This window comes from Adelges cooleyi, unplaced genomic scaffold, assembly GCF_023614345.1.
Source record: "Adelges cooleyi isolate 19-005CV unplaced genomic scaffold, UGA_ACOO_1.1 ACOO_flye_CR_arks_rails_tigmint_CR_PRNA_2, whole genome shotgun sequence".
In the NCBI taxonomy this organism is placed as follows: domain Eukaryota; kingdom Metazoa; phylum Arthropoda; class Insecta; order Hemiptera; family Adelgidae; genus Adelges; species Adelges cooleyi.
In genome coordinates this window covers 10,800,380-10,818,849 of record NW_026095860.1, presented here as the reverse complement: position 1 = coordinate 10,818,849, position 18,470 = coordinate 10,800,380, and the positions used below count along the sequence as shown (strand labels likewise).

Below are 18,470 nucleotides of genomic sequence, written 5' to 3'. Positions count from 1 at the left end.
ATGAATTACTCATGAAGAGTTTAATAAAAAAATTAACATAGAGCCTAATGGATTATAAAAACTTCAAAGCTCATTTTCCGAAAGTTGCAAAAAGTGGCATTGGCCCTTCTTGCTCCAAGCCACAGATATAGTAAAACGCAGAACGCTTTTTACTTTACTACACCATTTTTCTAAAGCCAGATGATGTGTATAGTTCACGATAGTTTATTTAAGGTTTGATTCGAAACTGAGAATGTATATTGTATTTTCAGTATAAAATTAACACCACGGCCACAATATGTTTGTGATCACTGATCTCTAGTATTATTAAGTTGATTTTTGCTTAATAGAACCACAGAAAATGTGTTTGCTACTATTAATCATCGTGGACGATCAAAGAGTAGGCGGAAATACACTGCTGAGATACGCGAGTATTTAGCGGTCGTTATCGTTTGAATCAACAGGAATCTAAACAAGATCCACGGACAAACCATCTGTCGAATTTCTAGATTCTCCCCCTTGGTTTGCCGGTTTACCTTCAATATGGGGTTTCTAACTAGACGTTTTTGATTTATCGGTAGTTCAGATATACCCCGCGGGATCATTAAAAACCATTTTGTTTCTTTTTGTATCAAGTGACAGTTTTTTTTATTAGTCACATGAAGTTATACCTAAAGTTTTTGTTGTTTTCGCATTTGAAGACTATAAAGTCAATGGGCTACTTATTTAAAAAAAAAAAACAAGCGACAGTTGATAAACATAGAACACAGTATTTATTACTGTAAAATTAATGTAAATTACATGTAATTTTACAAATGTACAAATTCTTTTATTTCTCAGTTGAACTGAACAAAAAATGCGTTACTCAAAAATTATTTTAGGACAGTATAGTACCTTTTTAGCATAATGATATAACAAATTGGACTTGGTAAACCTATATGTACATATTATACACGATACTTCATATACGTTATATCATAAATTTAATACATTTTAAAGATGGATAACTCATAAATTATTTCATAATAGATTTAACACAGAATTGAGGTTAAATTAGCAATTGAAGTTGCAAATATAAAAATTGAAGTTGTAATATACCTAAAACTGATAATGAATTATTGTAGTTGCCGTTTTGCAGTGACGTTATAGACTAACAAGACAAGTATAAAACTAACACTTAATAAACGTCGTGAAAATATATATTTGGCCATGTAGAATTTTGTAAAAAGTGTTTGTGTTATGTTTAAAATTAACTATATAGGTAGACACGACCTATAATATATAAGGTTTAATTTTTTATTACACCTATAGTATTGTACAAAAAAATAACAAATTAATCTTAAACAAAATAAATACATCAAACATTTGAAAGTTTGGAAATTTTTTATTTAAAACAATTTTTTAAATAGAAAATTTATATTAGTATGGCGGTCAAGTCCGTGTACGTATGTTGTCCATTAAGCTAACGGATTAAGTATAATTCGGACGAATTATAGCTGATGCAATAAGTATACATACTTTATGAGTTTAATAATACAATTTGTTTGGAGCCCGTTAACATAACAATACATAGTTTGGAACGGTAGCTAGATTGCCCAAAATGGATTGGTATAGCGACAGGCAGATCGGTTTGTGTTGTTGCTGACCATGCAAGTCGAGCGTGGGAAGACTTAACTGATTCCTGTGTGTAAACAATGACCGATATAAACATCCGAATTTGTTTCATTTTCTAGTTAACACTCAATAGGAGATACAATGCAAAAAAAAAAAAATTCAAATAGAATCAAAACCCAAAAAGCAGTGTAAAGTTAAAGACACAACCACAAGTCACGCAATAAATTAATATGATTAAAGATTTTTATTTTGAGTTGTTATATCATAATTCATAAATATATTTTAATACCCTAGTTATTTTATTTCAGATTGTTTGTACGTGTAGTTTTTAAAACAAGGATGATAGTTTATTATAGGATACTTACTGGAACATTAGCTTTTGAATTTATTGCAAACTTCTCGACATTATGATCATACGACATTCATTTAAATCGGCTGACGACTATCGTCGCTTGCAAACATACTTACATTGCAATACATTATATTTCTGGCATCACTTCATCGTTGAAAACAAACATTATTTTTTCATAATCTTAATAATAAATATTAATGTCCTACAATAACACAGAAGTTACTATTTTTAAAACGTCTCCAAAAATAACATTAGAATATTTTTATTTTTTTAAATCCAAAATGCTTATTATAACAAACAAATAATAAATTACTAGTGTACGAAGGAAATACGAATATATTGACAATATAAAATATATACTGATAAATACCTAAGTAATTGTTACCATATCACAGAATTCTTTGAACATTTAGTAATTAACTTCCGCATTATTAGTACATTGTTTGAAAATACCAAACAATCCCTTAAAAAATAACATATTCATTGAGAGGTAATAGTATAGAGGCTATACTAGAAAAATACTAGAACACTCTGGTGTAAAATTAAACAGCGAGTCATTTTGGTTTTGTCAAAGATAACTAAATCCTACTCGACATAATCATAACCTTGGTAATAGGTAAGCTTAAACAGAAAGTATGATTAATATTAAACAAACAGTTAAATTATTGCCGGGTGCAGCGTAGGTACGCTTAGTAGTTTTACACGTATTATGTTTATAAAATATAATAATAATAATCATGAAATGATTTTTAAAACTCTTATATTTATGTACAATAAAGGGACTCGGCAACCGTAAAAGCCAACAGTCCAGATGCCCCGGCGGTTAGGTTCGTCTTGATGGCTTGTTTATTTATCTCTGGAGGAGGCTTCTGGTGCAAATCCCATACGCCTGTTTTTAAACCATTCGTTTACTCGCAATGACGCAATGTCAGCATATTTTATCGTAGTTAACCCACGCTAGAAAATTGGAGAATTTAAGTAATGCGAAAAGTTTATTCCTAGATGTGTGGGGTGTGAATGTAACACACGCGCTAACCAAACCAATTTAATGATTATTTCAAATGTTGAGTTATACTTCAAATAGCAATTAATATTTTAACTTGAATGCTTAAACCAAAAGTTATCCGTACCATGTTCTATAATAGCGGTACCTACCTGTATTTAGTAATTATAAGAAGTAAAAATCAAACTTAATTCTGTTAATAATAAAATATGGATTTCATCGATGATCACTAATTTATAGTAAAGAAATGAATATATATATAATTTATATAAGTTACCATAAGTCGCTTAAAGTTTTTCTAGATCATTGATTGCCCAACGAACTCTCTCCGACGCATCAAAAACTAATAGTTATTACTTGTTTACAAAGTCCATGCAATTCCAAAGAGTACTAAAGTATTAACATATTCTTATCATATTTTTTTGTAGGTATCTTATCTATTTCTTAAATATTATATTTTGTCGATTATTTATTAAAATCACAATTCACAGAAATTACAGGGATACAACGAAATACCTAGGTTTTAATTATTATAATGATTTTTGAATATAATAACAACTATAAGAACAGTAACGTGTAACTTAATTAATTATCCGGTCATATAAATCAAAATGTTGGGCAGTAAGTATTAAAATAAACTATTAAATAATTTAATTTGGTATTTTGATATCAGGAGACCTAACTGCTCTAACTTTGAACTACTAATTATTGTTATAATTCTAATTTTCTATCTAAATCAAATATTATGTGTATAGAATGTGTTGCAGTTGATTATTATCAGCCGGTATAGAAAAATCGATGAGTTTTTATTGGCATGGTATAATTTACTTATAGTCGTTTGTCTGCAATTTAATTTGATTAAATGCATCTATCTTTTTACCACCCCAAACAGTATAATAACAACATTTTTGAAAAAATCCTTATATCTGCTTTGAAACTGAAAGATATATGTATTATATATAATATAATATATATATTTCGTTAAATATATACAATTACTGCTCGCTCTATATAATAGGATTATACTTTAGGATATCCATAATGTTATATATTTTATAAATTCTTGTTTCATTTAGTGTTCTTTAAAAATATACACTATCAAAATTACCTATGATTAAATTTATTAATGTTCTATAGTCAAATACCAACAATAAGTTATACTTAATTCAGCCTACATATTGCATTGACTATTATCCCAAGAATAAAATGACGAATTGCAAAGTATTTATGACTTTGCTAAATTGGGTTGTTGTTTGTCGTTTGCAGTACGTTTTAGTATTGTGAGAAGATTCTTCAGACGAATTATGAAACCAATGACTGTTCAAGAAGCAGAAGCAAAAAGACTTTTTTTCGCTAAAGGATACTTTTTTTTTAGTGCATTAGCACTTGGTACTGTGTTTTATCAAATAGGACAAGGAAAACTAGAATGGTTAGACGCTGAAGGATTAGTTCCAGAAGACGAACAAAAACTTTCTCCTGGTAAATACATAACATTTACATGTAAAATAATACTATATAATTTAATAAAACTTTTATATATTACATTACTTTTATTTTTAGGATTTCGTTATGCCCGGATGTTAGGAGTTGAACAAGCTACTGTTGTACGAGTGAAAGGCTTAGAAATATTGAATAAAAAAGAGTACCAAAAGGACACATTTGATATTAAACAACACATTGAAGAAGAAGAGGCTAATCTAAATTCAGAAGGTGTAGAAAAAACATTTTTAAAGATAAAAGGATGAAACGTTAATAAATATCTAGTCTGTATAAATTGTTTGTTTTGTTTTGTGTAAAAATAAATTATCAATTATATTGTTTAAACTTGACTTCTCTTGAAATGTTTTAATCCGTTTTGTGGTGAAATTGGTTCCTCCCAACGAGACGCCGTGTGAAGAACATAACCAGGATCATTTGGAGATTTAGGTTCCTCCATATTTGAACCAAAGTAAAAGCGACTTTTAACAGATTTTTGAAGTGAATCATTTATTCGTTCTACTGGAGACTTTAACGGTAAATCTGTTGGCCTTATCGGTTTCTTTTTTTCTGATACAGTATACGGTACACTGGCATTTTGCACTTCGTGTTCATTTTCTTCTTTTGGGCTTTCCTGTTGGTGTACTGTACTAGTAATGCTGGGAGATTGAAGTTTGCTACCATTTTTGACATGTACAAACCTGAAAAAAAAAACAAGTAATCCTAATTAGTCGACACTATCATTGTTATATTTAAATATAATTTTTACTATAACCTATGCCGGTGTTCAATTGAGTCCTCCGGTACGTTGATTTCAAGTTTTTTCATTTTAGGTAGATCCATACCCGTATCGTACCAATCCGTGTGTTTGCTAAATCCTCTGTTACCCAAATACTTTCTGCCATACTGTGATCTAGCGTCTTCTTCGGTCATTGTTTGTACAGCCTCACTTTTGGTTTCAACACCGTCAATAGCCGTTTGCAACAGACCGTTTTGTTTTTTTTCCACGGTTTCCTTTTTCATAATGCCATTTGTATGTCCATTGGAAGTGCCGTTCACACGTACAGAATCGACCACGTCGGCTGAGTTCATGGTACGTGCAATATCGCCATAACGGGTGTTTTTGGGCAGTTTCGATTTCTTATCTGAGTCTTGTTTACTCGACAGACAAATGTCCAATATGAAAACCATACCGGTTATTATGGATAAACTGCTAAGAACCAATGCGTTAACAATGAGATTTTCTGGAATGCTGTCGATGGTAGTCACCACTAAACAACCAACGGCAATGAACAAAATTGCACCAATAGCCAACAAAAATGTTTCCTAAACATAATAGTTTTTTTTTTTTAACATAAACAGTCAAATTTAGTATAAAACGTTTTGTTATAGTTTACCGTTTTCTTGCTGTTCTTAAGTTCATCCATCAAGTATGCGATAAATAACGCTATACATATTATTACATAGCCACCAAACGTGACATCTGCAAATAGTGATCCAGCGCCATTTCTTGTTATACTGTTCAGTAAAGGCCACTCTCGAGAAGTTTTTTCCAGCAAATAAAATAATCTACTGGCATTCGCATCAGCCCATCGTTTGTAAAGTAGACAACTTAAACATAAAATCTACAACAACAAAATAAAAGTATTTAGGTATCAACAATAAATTAATGACGGTAGATAAATGGTAACACTTTTTTTGAGGTGAAGTTCGATAATAAAGGTAGTAAATAGCTGCAATTTTTAAAGCAACTGATATTTAAATAAAAATAATAATAATAGGTGCTACTTTAACTAGCTAATTAATTTTGTTTTAGCACCTATTTTTTTTTTTTTTTTTAAATATAATAGCAGCTATTTTAGTATTACATATTTTTAGATCTAAGCACAGATTATTATTTTATAATCTGTGAATTGTGATCTAAGTATAATCCGTAGAGCTCTTGTATTTTTTGCCCGAGGCGCCAAATATTCAAAGTTCATCATTAACATTTATTTATTTTGTTGACAAGTGTCAAGTATTATTATACTACAAGTCTATGTAAATTATTGTTATAGTACAAGTATTAAGTTTATTGACTACAATCGATATTATTATTAAATACATTATTTAGCAAGGTTTTAAACCTTAGGTTTGTATAAATGTAATTCAACCTGTTCTGACTTCACACCCACTTGTCACTGAAACAACTAAAATTACAGTATATCAGTTTAAAGTAGGTACGGGGTACCCAATACTCTAATCAAAATAACTATTACTATAATATATATTATACAATTTAAACCCAGGCTTTTTTTTTTTTTAGTTTTTAAATGTTATATAGGAATAGAATCATCAATTATCAATTAATAGTATAAAATGTAATGTCTCACTCGTCAGGGGCAACGATTTGTTAGAAAATAAACTTAATATTCAGGCCAATGAAGAAGAATAAGTCCTTCTAAATAGATACCTATTACTTCATTATAGGTAGGTATTATATTTACTATAATTTGTACCACATCATTATGATAAGGTTACAAGCTGCTCATTATCAAGATGTACCTATAATAACTTTAGTGCTCATAATAAACGGAGTAGGTACCTATTATATTCTATATTTCTATACACTTTCACACGAGCACTGTATCATTTTTAATTAATATCATTTTTTTTTTGGACAGCATTGAACTTTAAATACATAGATAACTACATTAGCTACCTACCGTGCAAATGATTAACGAATATTGTACGCTTTGTAAATTTTTTTTCTTTACCAAAGCCTTGAATGTATATATACTACTTCTAAATAAGGATAGAAAACGATAGTTATTAAAGGTATTTGCAATTGACTTTCGTTGAAAGTTCATACTTCATTGATTCGTAGTCTTTCAGCTTTGATTACTTATATCTACAGTAATATGAATAAGATACCTATTAATGTGTATGTTCAATGTATAATATCAGGATTGTATCACTATAGTTGTCATGAAGTCTAAAACATTCTAAATACATTTTTTTATAATCCAGTCAAAAATTGAAAATGAAAAATTAATAATAATTAGATAGGCAGAAACGCTATTGATGATCTATACTTACTCGTATTATACCTGCTATTAGTTATTATTCAATATTTCAATACAAAATAGAACTTTATGTTCAATGAATTTATTATAGTTAATAAACTGAAAAATCCGAATAAGTGATTTCATATTATGTTTTTCTACACCTTTAAACTTGAAAGTATTCCATTAAAATCATATTATTTATGTTATATATTAATTCCAGCATCCTATTTATTGTTTATGGAACACATACAAGGATGGAAGTACATCTCAAAATGCTGAACGAAACGATGGATTTTTTTCTGTGGTTAATAATTCTTTTAACTACATTTTAAGTCAACACCATCCAATAACGTTTTTTTTGATAATTTCTGGCTTCTTACAACATTTTCTTAATATATTATTATTTATTAATATCAAGTAAAGGAATTTTGTTTTGCGATGGTTTTAAAGAAATGTTTGTACGATTTGCTTTTATCGACTATACCTATTTTTTTCTCACGGTAGTTTCATCACATAATATGCCATATATTATAATTTTTATACATCTATATTGAAAACGGACTATAAATGCAAAATATCTCACGCTGTTTAATCGAACAGGCTACGCAATGATTCTACCTTGAAAAAAAATCATTTTTACTCGTATTTACATTTTAATTACACAATATTCGTATAGTTGAAAATTATTCTGCGTTTTTGCTCGGATCACTTATTTTGTCAAGTACTTAGGTGAATCGTCATCAAGATTTTCTCGTCGTAATATGTGTAGGTATTATACATATTTCAAAACTACAATAACCTTGTAGTTTTCCCACGGCCCACATGAGCATTATATTATAATGTTGAAGGGCGTCCGTCATAAATTTTCGTGTAATTAAACAATTATCGTGTGACGTACAGTGCATAATATTATAGTTCTTTGTATTTTTGTCCCTTACTGCTGTCTAATAATGCATAATATGTCGTCTATTTTAATTTAAATGTACTTACTATTTGAGAGAACTTGAACGTAGCCCATAAATTGCAAACGGACATGTTATGACTTCGGACTAACCACTACAATTGCATTTCATCGCTATCTGTAATTTTTAAAAGCAAAAGTCTTAAAAAGTATTCAAGGAGTAAAACCGAAAACCCTAATTTGATTGATTTGAGCATTTATCATATTATTATGTATTGTGTTCTAGGAAACGTGAGAGTAAGAGCCGTATCACATTGTAGCTGTTATATTATGTGGCGACACTTTAACGTTAAAGTTTCGCAGTAAATCATAATTTGTTTTTATTTAGTTGTAAAATATCTATTAAGTGACGGATAGTAAATCAAAAAGAATCATTTTTTTTTCAGTTTTTAATAGTTTTAATGTGACTCGTTTTTTAAACAATATTACGTATTTTAATTTTAATTCAATTTATTCATTATTTGAAACTCAAAATAAATTGAAAAAAAAAACAATGTTAATTTTAGATAATAGTATTTAATGGTTAATGAAATAATTATAATGACTATTTATGGGTTTCACAATGAATGGATAAGAACTTATTTATAATTAAACGCCAAACGACATTTGTACAACTTATGTACCTTAAAAATGTATAATAACATAATATATTAAATTTTATATAGTTGAATGTATATTATGTCAATTCATTAATCTCCTAGAATTTAGTTATTACTTATTAGCCTTTTTTTTTTTGGCAAATAAAGACCCGCATGGCTAGCGGATATCGATGACGCCTCGTAGTGATAGGAATTAAATTTTAATAAAATAATAGAAGAATTTAAGAGAGGAACTTCCTACAGGCTTTATTGCCCTCAGATTTTGCAAAAATATACTATATTTTTAATACAGAGTAAGCTAAATATAAGTTGAAAATCTCAAAATGTATGCAAATAAATTGAATTTAAATATTACCTATACTTTGTACCTTAAAAAAAAGCTATGTGCAAACCCTAATAATGTAATGTAAGATTTAAATGGAGAGATCTGACGCCACGATTGGTAGTCTAGACTGGGTACAGTTTATCTCACAATTTTAAATTAAAAAAAATAATATTATGACTATTTCAATGTAAATAATTTTTAAGCAATTTATAACAAAACAGGTCTTATAATATTTTACACGTTTTTAAAATGTATTTATCCAAGGGCAACGAGGAAAATGTATGTTATTTTGTATTCATTGGAGTATGTAAATCAAACACTCATTATTAAAGGAAAACAAATTATTTTGGCTTTTCCCAATTAAACAAAATAAAATAATTAAGTTATTATTGTTATTATTTATTATACACACAATATATGCAATATATTATATGAATATCTAAAAATAAAATGAAATTAACAATAACCTTTACTTATAATTATATTGAGTGAAACGCTATTCAAGGATCGTTTTGGAATTATTTATCTGATAATAGGAGTCAATTAAAATTTTCCCGTACAATTAAATCATCCACCACGATATTAGTATATTTTAAACCGTAGAAAAGACTGATCGGCGGCAATCAAGAAAACAATACCACCAAATGACAGTTTGATCAATAAGATAACTGAATTTAAAAAAAAACAGGCATATTTATTATCCCCTCACGGTTCTCTTTAAAACGAGAATAATGTACCAATAATGCTGGTTGCAATACAGTATTATTAATAATTAGGTACTGCACGTTATAAATATTTAAAACTTTAGACAAGATAAAGGTGTGTGTTCGAATATCCAAAGAGTCGAAGCTTTTTAGAGATCATTCGTGTTTTTATAATAAAAGGACGAACATCATTATTGAAGGCAAAACAGCAGTTAATTTACTTTTTGCCGAGCTGAAGCAATGGCTGCAACGATTATACATATTATTGTGTTTCAAATTATGGCTGAAGTAACCGCGATTAAATATTTTAAATGCAAAATCAGTCATCTTCACAGCTCGTAATATTTAATTCGAAAACTTAAATTCCATGTTTCGGTGTTTTTTAGGTTTTCCAATAGAAAGGGAAAAATAACGTGTACTCGCCTATACCTACAGAGCGCTGGTTTTCATCCCTAGAGTAAATACTTGATGAGCTTTAAAAATCCGAAAAGCAACAAAAACAACATTTATTTAGACACTTAAAATTGTTCCTATAGAGTCTATAGTATAGACGATATGGACGGGACAAGAATTATTTTATCTCTATAATATGTTATTTTGATGGTAAAACGGAAAGCTTACATTGACTGTAATAATATAGTATAATACATCCAATTTTGATGTCGCAGAGAAACCGTTGCCGTACAAAGATGATCGTCGAGGGCTTAACAATGTAGAAATCCTTTTGGTAATTAAAATGTTAAAAAAAAAAAAGTAAAAACACTTAACTAACCGGTGAACGCGAACACACGCCTGTAAGCTGTGGATAATACTGAGGACGCGATCGCATGCGTTTGGGGTGCTCCTCCTAAGCTGGCCTTGCCCCTTCCCCGTTATAAGTCCACAGCACTTACACTTATCGGCCGCGAGAAAGCGCATCGCCGTCAGTGGGTCATTTTACTAATTATTTTTAGGTTTACCAGGTAGGTACTTAGGTACCGACCATAATATGTGTATATTATAGCAGTTTATTATCCGAGCAAACTCAATTTAAATTACAATAATGTTTGTCGGAATAGGCATAGGAGAACGCGTGCACGAATTCACTGAGGACAACATGCAAATAAACCGTTTGGGAAGTGCACCTCTACACGTTTACGTTTGATATTATAATATATTTTATAGCTCTTAATAATCAAATCAGTGCACGTTTAGTGATTACACACAGCTAACGCTATATTATAAATGTTAAGCCCGATTTCGAGCCATCCATTGATCAATATACACCAACATTATGATTTTGCGACATCGCCAAAAAAATTAAAAAAACACCCAATATTCTAATATATAAATTTAATTTATTTAAATATTATCAACACTACGTCCATATTATGCAATACGCGACTTTTCGATGAATCCAAAGCGTTAATTAAACTATCCGTCCAGAAAATTACAGAAACACATATCGTCAGCCTATGTAGCAATGGGTGTAACTCCAAAATACCAAATTTCACATAAACTTTGTATTAATAAGGAATAAGGATGTATTGTATATGCAACGCTTTAACGCTTCTCCTCTCTCAAAAAAAATATAAATTGAAGTCGAGTTTATAAGCCCTCCGTCGAAGCTAAAATATGAGGTGTGAATAATAATATTTATTAATGTCTATCAAGTCCAGCTACAATTAAAATGTACGTTTGTAAGAAAACATATTTTAAAACTGCAACACAATCTACGTGTTGGTATAAAATACATAAGTTAAACGATAAATAGTATTTATCTTTATAATTGGAAAGTGTCATAAAACATCATGATATCAATGCGATTCTTATGACCAGAGAAAGTATAGAATATGACATAATAGTGTGAACACGAATATTATACGATAATATGTTGTCCATGTCAAACGAGATAACATTTTTTAATTGAAAAGCTGATGTAACGTTTACTTTACTATAGGGTCAACATGATATTGCTAACTGTTTGTATCGGGTATTGATGCAAATACCAAACTAGGCCCAAATCGATGAGGTGCAATAACCCAATAGTTCCAATAAATAATGTATTTAAAAAACAAGTTGGGAAAAAAATGTTTAACATAGAAGATTAACCATTAATATGTTTTTTATAAATTGATAGTTTTGTGCAGAAATCGAGTTTTGTAAACAAGTTCAAGTAAACAAATTCTTATTAGTAAATCTTATTTGGTAAATGGATATATGACCAATGGATAACTCTGATCTCTGCTCATATCGATAACATAATTATAAATACTATTTCAAACATTTTAGGATTTCAACGCTGCGCTTTTCAAACAATTTCTCGCTCGGTGCACTATTTTTGTATTATATTTAACACGTCATAATATTTTTGAATTCATCTAAAGAAATAGTACCTACACAGTACACATATCAGGGAATAGGCCTTGCAGTGGCTTCGGATGCGTCACACACGATTTAGCTTTTAAACCAAGTATTCCATTACATTAACTCACCCTCGAAGCACTCTAGATCGAATTTGACCCCAACAATATATTATCGGTGCGTCCAAAAACAGGGTCTTCATTGGGACGAAAAATCAAATATTAATTTAAGCTTGAACGATAATAATATGTTCTGAACGGGCCACGATTTAGGTACCCAACAAAACCAAATACTATTTACGCACTCATATTGTCAAATAGAAAAATATTTATTTTAATATATTTTAAATAAGCGTTTTCCAATTTTTTTTTTTAAATTATAATATGATTTTGCTGTACGATACATGTATATAAATAAAGAATTATAACTTATCAAAAAACTGGTATAAAAAGCTTCAAATTTCAATACACATAATAATAGCTATATTGTATATTATAACATTTTTTTTTCTATATAATAAAATATGTTATTTAAGCATTGCTTGATAATGTAAATTGTATGATTTGACGACAGACCATTCTAAATTAGTATTTTCTAGGCCATCCCGGAACATCATTGGAACTAAGATATACCCTGAACATAACATCTGCGGTCTGCCTATCGTCGTTATTCAGATAGAAACACAAGTTAATAAATGTTTTAACTGTTTTAAAAAATTTTGTAATTATAATTTTATTTATTATTTATTTATGAAGGAAACGGCTAAGATATTTAACATAAATTGCGGTTATGCAAAATACTTAGAATTAGTATAAGCGCTTGTAATGAAAATAAATAAATAATTTTAATATTTTAATTTGTATTTCTGTTTGGCTAAATTAGTATAAAACTTAATCGCGAAATTAAATTCCCCGCTAATGTATCTAGACTAATGTAATAACTAATAAGTTAAATTACTTTTTAGCTGCCACTTTACCCGTACTAGACATTCTAGGGGTCCAGATTCATGTCACGTGCACTTTGTTTTCAATTTCACTATTTTTTTTTTAGAACATCCACGATTGACGCAAAAAAAAGGTGTAAATTTGTTGTATTTTCGTTGTTTACTTTACCACAGAAAAAAAAAGTAAGAAACTGAATTAAATGCCAAGTTTACTCTATATTTACTCAAGCAGCAAACGTCGTCAAATACAATTCAGACGCTTGTAAGAAAAGAGTGAACGTATGTTTGAATTTCCATTACTGTTATTGCAGTAAGTTCTTAATGAAAATTAAAAGTTTAAAACGAGCCAATTGAGAAAATCATAAAATTGAGAGCCCTTCGGGCTACAATTGCTGTTATTAGTAGGTATTTGTTATTTGTTGTAGAGTTAAACGTAGGTTAAACGAGATGCTTAAAGAGTGTTTTTTACTGGATACAAAAACTTGATGGTTTCTCTCGAGTGTTGAAAATACCTAATAGGTTTAAGTTAAAAATATAATTTTATGTACACATATCGTCGCTACAATTAAAAATTACGACCACTGACTCGCCCAACTCATCACTATTACATCTTGCCAGTAATTTGTTTTAATATTATAATTGTTAAACATTAATGCAAATGATTATTTACAAGTTTCAGTGTAAATATTGTCACTTGGCCCCAATACATACCATCCAAGGGTATCCGTAGTAAAAATGTAATTACTATTGTTTCGTTTTAATTTGATTTAAAAAATATGATTACACATATAAAAGACAACCGAGTTAATTATTGACATAGTAGAAGTAAATAGACAAAAACGCACAACATTTAACATATTAAATGTGTAGATCTGAACAGTGTGGATCTATAATCAATTAAGTATTTGATAAAATCATTGATAATTGTAAACGAATAGCAAATTAATTTTGACGGTACCTGAAATAACTGCACTCCTTCAGGTTAAGTAGAAGAACATATAATTGTTGAGTGTATTGTTAACTACGCATTATTATAGTAGAAACTTTATTTTTTTGTGTGTATACCTAGACAAGGTAAAATAATAGCCAATTGTTTGAAAGATTTATTTCACAATGTACTTTTTAATTCCAAAGCGTGAATCTGCTTGGGCGTTAAGGTGACCTCCAAATCCCATGAATTTTCTTACTACAACACGTACAATACATACAGCAAAGATATGCACAATTATATAATAAAGTTATGATTCGTTTTAATACCACAAATCGTGAAAGAAGCAAACTGTTCTACATAAGATCCTATGGGTTCTTATTTTGAGGTAGAAAAATAGTGCGTGAGACTGTGCTTGGCCTTGAAAGTATAATTTGATAAACGTGTACATGATGAATTACCAAATCATTCGCTTAACCAATTAAAATGTACACACTAGGCATGCCAAAATTGCATGCTGAGATTATTACACTCTATCGATTTTCAACAACATACTTGACTTCAAAGGAAATTTAATTTGCAAGCGGCCAAAGGTAAAAAATTACATTTTTTCAGTTGTTCGTGGCAAGAGATTTTGATCATTTTCCTACCTTCAATATAAAAATTCGAATATGCTTCTAGTTATTATACAAATTTTCGCTCAAACCATACTTTAAATGTGTTAGGTAAAAAACAAAAAGACGAGAAAAATTCAAAAATCAATCCGACAGCTTATGTTTTTCTTAATTTTGACATTGGTATAAATACAGTCTTCATATATTATGATTTATGATGCACCCATTCAATATAATAGTAGTTGCACAACTATTAACCAGAAGTATGAAGATTGTGCGCTTTTGTGGGAAGGTCGTCTTGTATAAATAATATCTTGTAGGTACATAAATACATTGTCTACTATGCTACTCATATTTTGCAATGCTTGTCCGGCGATGGGCAAGGGGTAAATATGATACATGCGGGAATATTGTAATATGCTTCGTGTGGTCGCAGTAGGTACCCGATAAGATTGTTTTTATTGTTAGCAAAAAAAAAACTACTTAGGAATTTCGAAATTATATCGGATTTTCACACGGTCGCGTTAATTACATTGTAGCACAAGCGCCCGCTCATAATAACATTCATTTTTTTTTACCCATTCGATAGTCGTTTAGTATTAATAGAATCTATTAATACTACTGATACTTTCACTATGTACCGTACATTAATAGTAAAATATTAAATTAATAAAAAAATATTCAGATATCCAAACAAACGGGCATACTCACATTTATCACAGCTCTGAGCTCACAAGTCCGCAAGGACGACCTATGATTAAGAACTAAATCACTAAACAAAAACAAAATTACCCCGTTAAATTAAATAACATTAATATTAAAATTGACTTTATATTCTATGATAAGAAAATCATCAATGTATATTATTTTAACCATACAAATTTATTATTTTATTTTTTTAATCATTGGCGTAAATTAAAGAAGAAAGTCAGTATACACTCAAAACCCAACAATTTGAAGTCTGGGTTCAAATTTTAATGTTTTTACTTTTTAGCGAGACATTTGTTGAATGTGAACAATTTAACAAAACGAACTTAAACTTAAGGCGTTTATATTCTATGCATAACCTCCCTTGATGTACGCCAGTGATAGAAATTCAAAATGTTTACCATTTCATTTATAAATAATCTGTATTGTAACTTACTTGGTAAGTCACCTACTTTTCGCTTCAAGAATCTGAGCACATTAGCTGTAGGTATATAACAGGACAGAATAGTTTATCAGTTCTGTATACAAATAATGGTTTTAAGATTAAATAATCCTTTCGGAAACCATTGCCTTACCCTGTATTCTCAAAACGGACATCCATCCAACTGTCTTGTATGCATAGGAGTGGCTTTAAAATAAGATAAGTACATAAAACAGGATCTTTAAAAAAAGTGGAGAACACACCATTTTTTTTTATCCGTGTAAAACATTTTTCTAAGAAAATCGAGTGTAAAGTTCATCTAATAAAATTAAAATGAAGCATTTATTTAAACTTTTCAATTGTGCAATTTTCGGGAAGAATACCGGTTGAGCAATATTATAATTTATAACCATTTAAAAATAGTAACATTTAACGTCCCATATCAGTTTATAAATTATAAACTGAAAATAATTGTTTATGTCAAAAGAGTCGATCTTTAATTATTAAATCTAACCTCACCTGACTAAACTTTAAATAGTTTCGTTGTCTTCTACAACTTTACTACGGTTATCATAAATAAGTTTTTATTAAATTTGAAAAAAAAGTAATAATTGTAGACTGTACTTATTATTATATTCTAGTTATTATTATAGGGCTATTGTTGTCTGACACTAAACATAAGTCATTATTAATTATAAAGTATAATATAGAAATATAAACCGGACGGTGTTAAAAACAAGAATAATAAAAACAAGTAAAATGTGATGACCGTGAAATTAAATATAAAATTCCATTTTCCGTACCTGTTTCGTATAGTCATTGGTATGATCTTATTCGCCTTGTTGTTAATGACGTCAAATTAACTATAAAAATTAATTATATTCGTGCATTGCCCTATGACAATATTAATGTTCTAAGCTTTGTCGATAACAATACAAAAAAAAAATTACACTGATTAAGCCGCAACAATATTTTATGCTTGTTTTTTTACAAAAATGGAATATACATGATAATAATATGTACTTACTCCTAAACTCATTCAGCCAATAACTTTTAATCCTCCTCCCCAGCCCCGAAATTAGTACCTAATTTTTTTGTTTAATTTTTACCGCACTATTCTAAAACACTCAGGTTGGCTTTCATTTTCTTGTACAGGTTTTACAGTCACACGTTATCGCCAGATAAATAACTCCAAAGCACCTTATGCGTTATTATGTTGTTTGTTTGGGATTTATAAACGTGTTTAGCGTTTACACAAAACTCCAATTGTGATTTAATTATTTATTTAATTTGTTTTTATCGTACGCGCCGGGTCATATGCAATGAGCCGGGTCATAATAACTAAATATAGTGTACTTCATTAAAGTATTCTAATGAGCAAAGCAAAAACACTCACTCTCCGAGTCTGTATAATATATGGTGTTGTTTAGCATTTATTAGTGTGTCCAATACGGCGTCCTTGACAAGGTCTGCACTACAACAAACGTGTGATCTGTGAGAACGAATGCATATTATTAGTAGCCAAAAACCTTGATTTGTTTCACACAATGTGCGCTTTACGATTGCTTTTGGTGTCGGCTGTTTTATTCTGGTCAGTATCGGTCGCCGTTGTACCGTTACCTCCATCGCGAAACTCACCGAAACAGTTGGCAGCCGATTGTAATGGAGTCTTAGCTTTCTCAGCTACAGGAAGCGGTCCGGTCCATTCTTCTGGTATCGTGGCCTACAAAAACGGTGTGGTTAATTTGGCGTCCACTTGGGATAGAGAACTGGGTGTATTTACCGTGGCTTGTTCAGGTGTATACCAGTTTTCGTTTTCCGGAGCGACCGACCGTAACGCCAGGTAACGCACGACTATAATAATATAGTGTAATAACAAAAACACTCACATTAGAATATTTGTTAATGGACATAATACTGATTTCAGGTTGGTGTTACAAAAAAGATTGACCAACGGTAAACAATGGCTGCCCATTTTAGCGACAGCAAACGGAGGAGGATCGGCTACAACACTCGTCGAAGTTAGTTACGGAGACCAAATAGCAGTTTTCATGTTTGGGACGCCAAAGAAATTCAACTCTGAACTCGAGCAATTAGCAGACGTCACGTCTTTCAACGCTTATAGAATAGCAAAAATATGAACTCATAATTTGACCAATTCACAAGTGTTTATAAAGTTGTATAATAAACTAAATTAATGATATTAAAGATTGTTGTTTAAATGTTGATCAAATTGTATATAATGCATAATATTTAAACAATAACTTTAATATGGTATGAGACATTAAAGAATAAGCGTGAAATTTGCATTTAATTTTTCTTTTTGTCACTAAAATAAACATTTTATAAGGGTAAAAACTGTAAGTTTTAAAGTCTGAATAAATTTTCTTAATTCTAATTGAAATAATACATTAGTTATTAACACGTTGAAAATTCAATTAAGTTGAATTATT

The 18,470-nt window shown here is 29.8% G+C and overlaps 3 protein-coding genes and 1 long non-coding RNA gene across 5 annotated transcripts; 2 read left to right on the top strand and 2 right to left on the bottom strand.

The window, feature by feature from the left end:
- The first annotated feature begins 3,394 nt into the window (after window positions 1-3,394).
- Window positions 3,395-4,772, top strand: LOC126833549 (uncharacterized). Its single transcript, XM_050564965.1, has 3 exons — window positions 3,395-3,569; window positions 4,215-4,427; window positions 4,509-4,772. The coding sequence occupies exons 1-3, from the start codon at window positions 3,560-3,562 to the stop codon at window positions 4,691-4,693; spliced, it is 408 nt and encodes a 135-aa protein (XP_050420922.1). The 5' UTR covers window positions 3,395-3,559; the 3' UTR covers window positions 4,694-4,772.
- Window positions 4,450-10,859, bottom strand: LOC126833547 (uncharacterized). Of its 2 annotated transcripts, none has more exons than XM_050564962.1 (5): window positions 10,682-10,859; window positions 8,462-8,550; window positions 5,822-6,049; window positions 5,200-5,750; window positions 4,450-5,125 (listed from the first exon to the last, which is right to left on the bottom strand). In XM_050564962.1, the coding sequence occupies exons 2-5, from the start codon at window positions 8,504-8,506 to the stop codon at window positions 4,768-4,770; spliced, it is 1,182 nt and encodes a 393-aa protein (XP_050420919.1). In that variant the 5' UTR covers window positions 8,507-8,550; window positions 10,682-10,859; the 3' UTR covers window positions 4,450-4,767. The 2 variants fall into 2 exon arrangements, with proteins under 2 accessions (XP_050420919.1, XP_050420920.1); XM_050564963.1 differs by having other exon boundaries at window positions 10,833-10,851.
- A 5,200-nt stretch (window positions 10,860-16,059) lies between these two features.
- Window positions 16,060-17,396, bottom strand: LOC126833550 (uncharacterized). The gene is made up of 3 exons (XR_007684956.1): window positions 17,045-17,396; window positions 16,821-16,911; window positions 16,060-16,224 (listed from the first exon to the last, which is right to left on the bottom strand). It is a non-coding gene; the product is annotated as an uncharacterized LOC126833550 (long non-coding RNA).
- LOC126833548 (uncharacterized) lies at window positions 17,284-18,331 on the top strand. Its single transcript, XM_050564964.1, has 2 exons — window positions 17,284-17,860; window positions 17,945-18,331. The coding sequence occupies exons 1-2, from the start codon at window positions 17,565-17,567 to the stop codon at window positions 18,156-18,158; spliced, it is 510 nt and encodes a 169-aa protein (XP_050420921.1). The 5' UTR covers window positions 17,284-17,564; the 3' UTR covers window positions 18,159-18,331.
- Window positions 18,332-18,470: the final 139 nt, after the last annotated feature.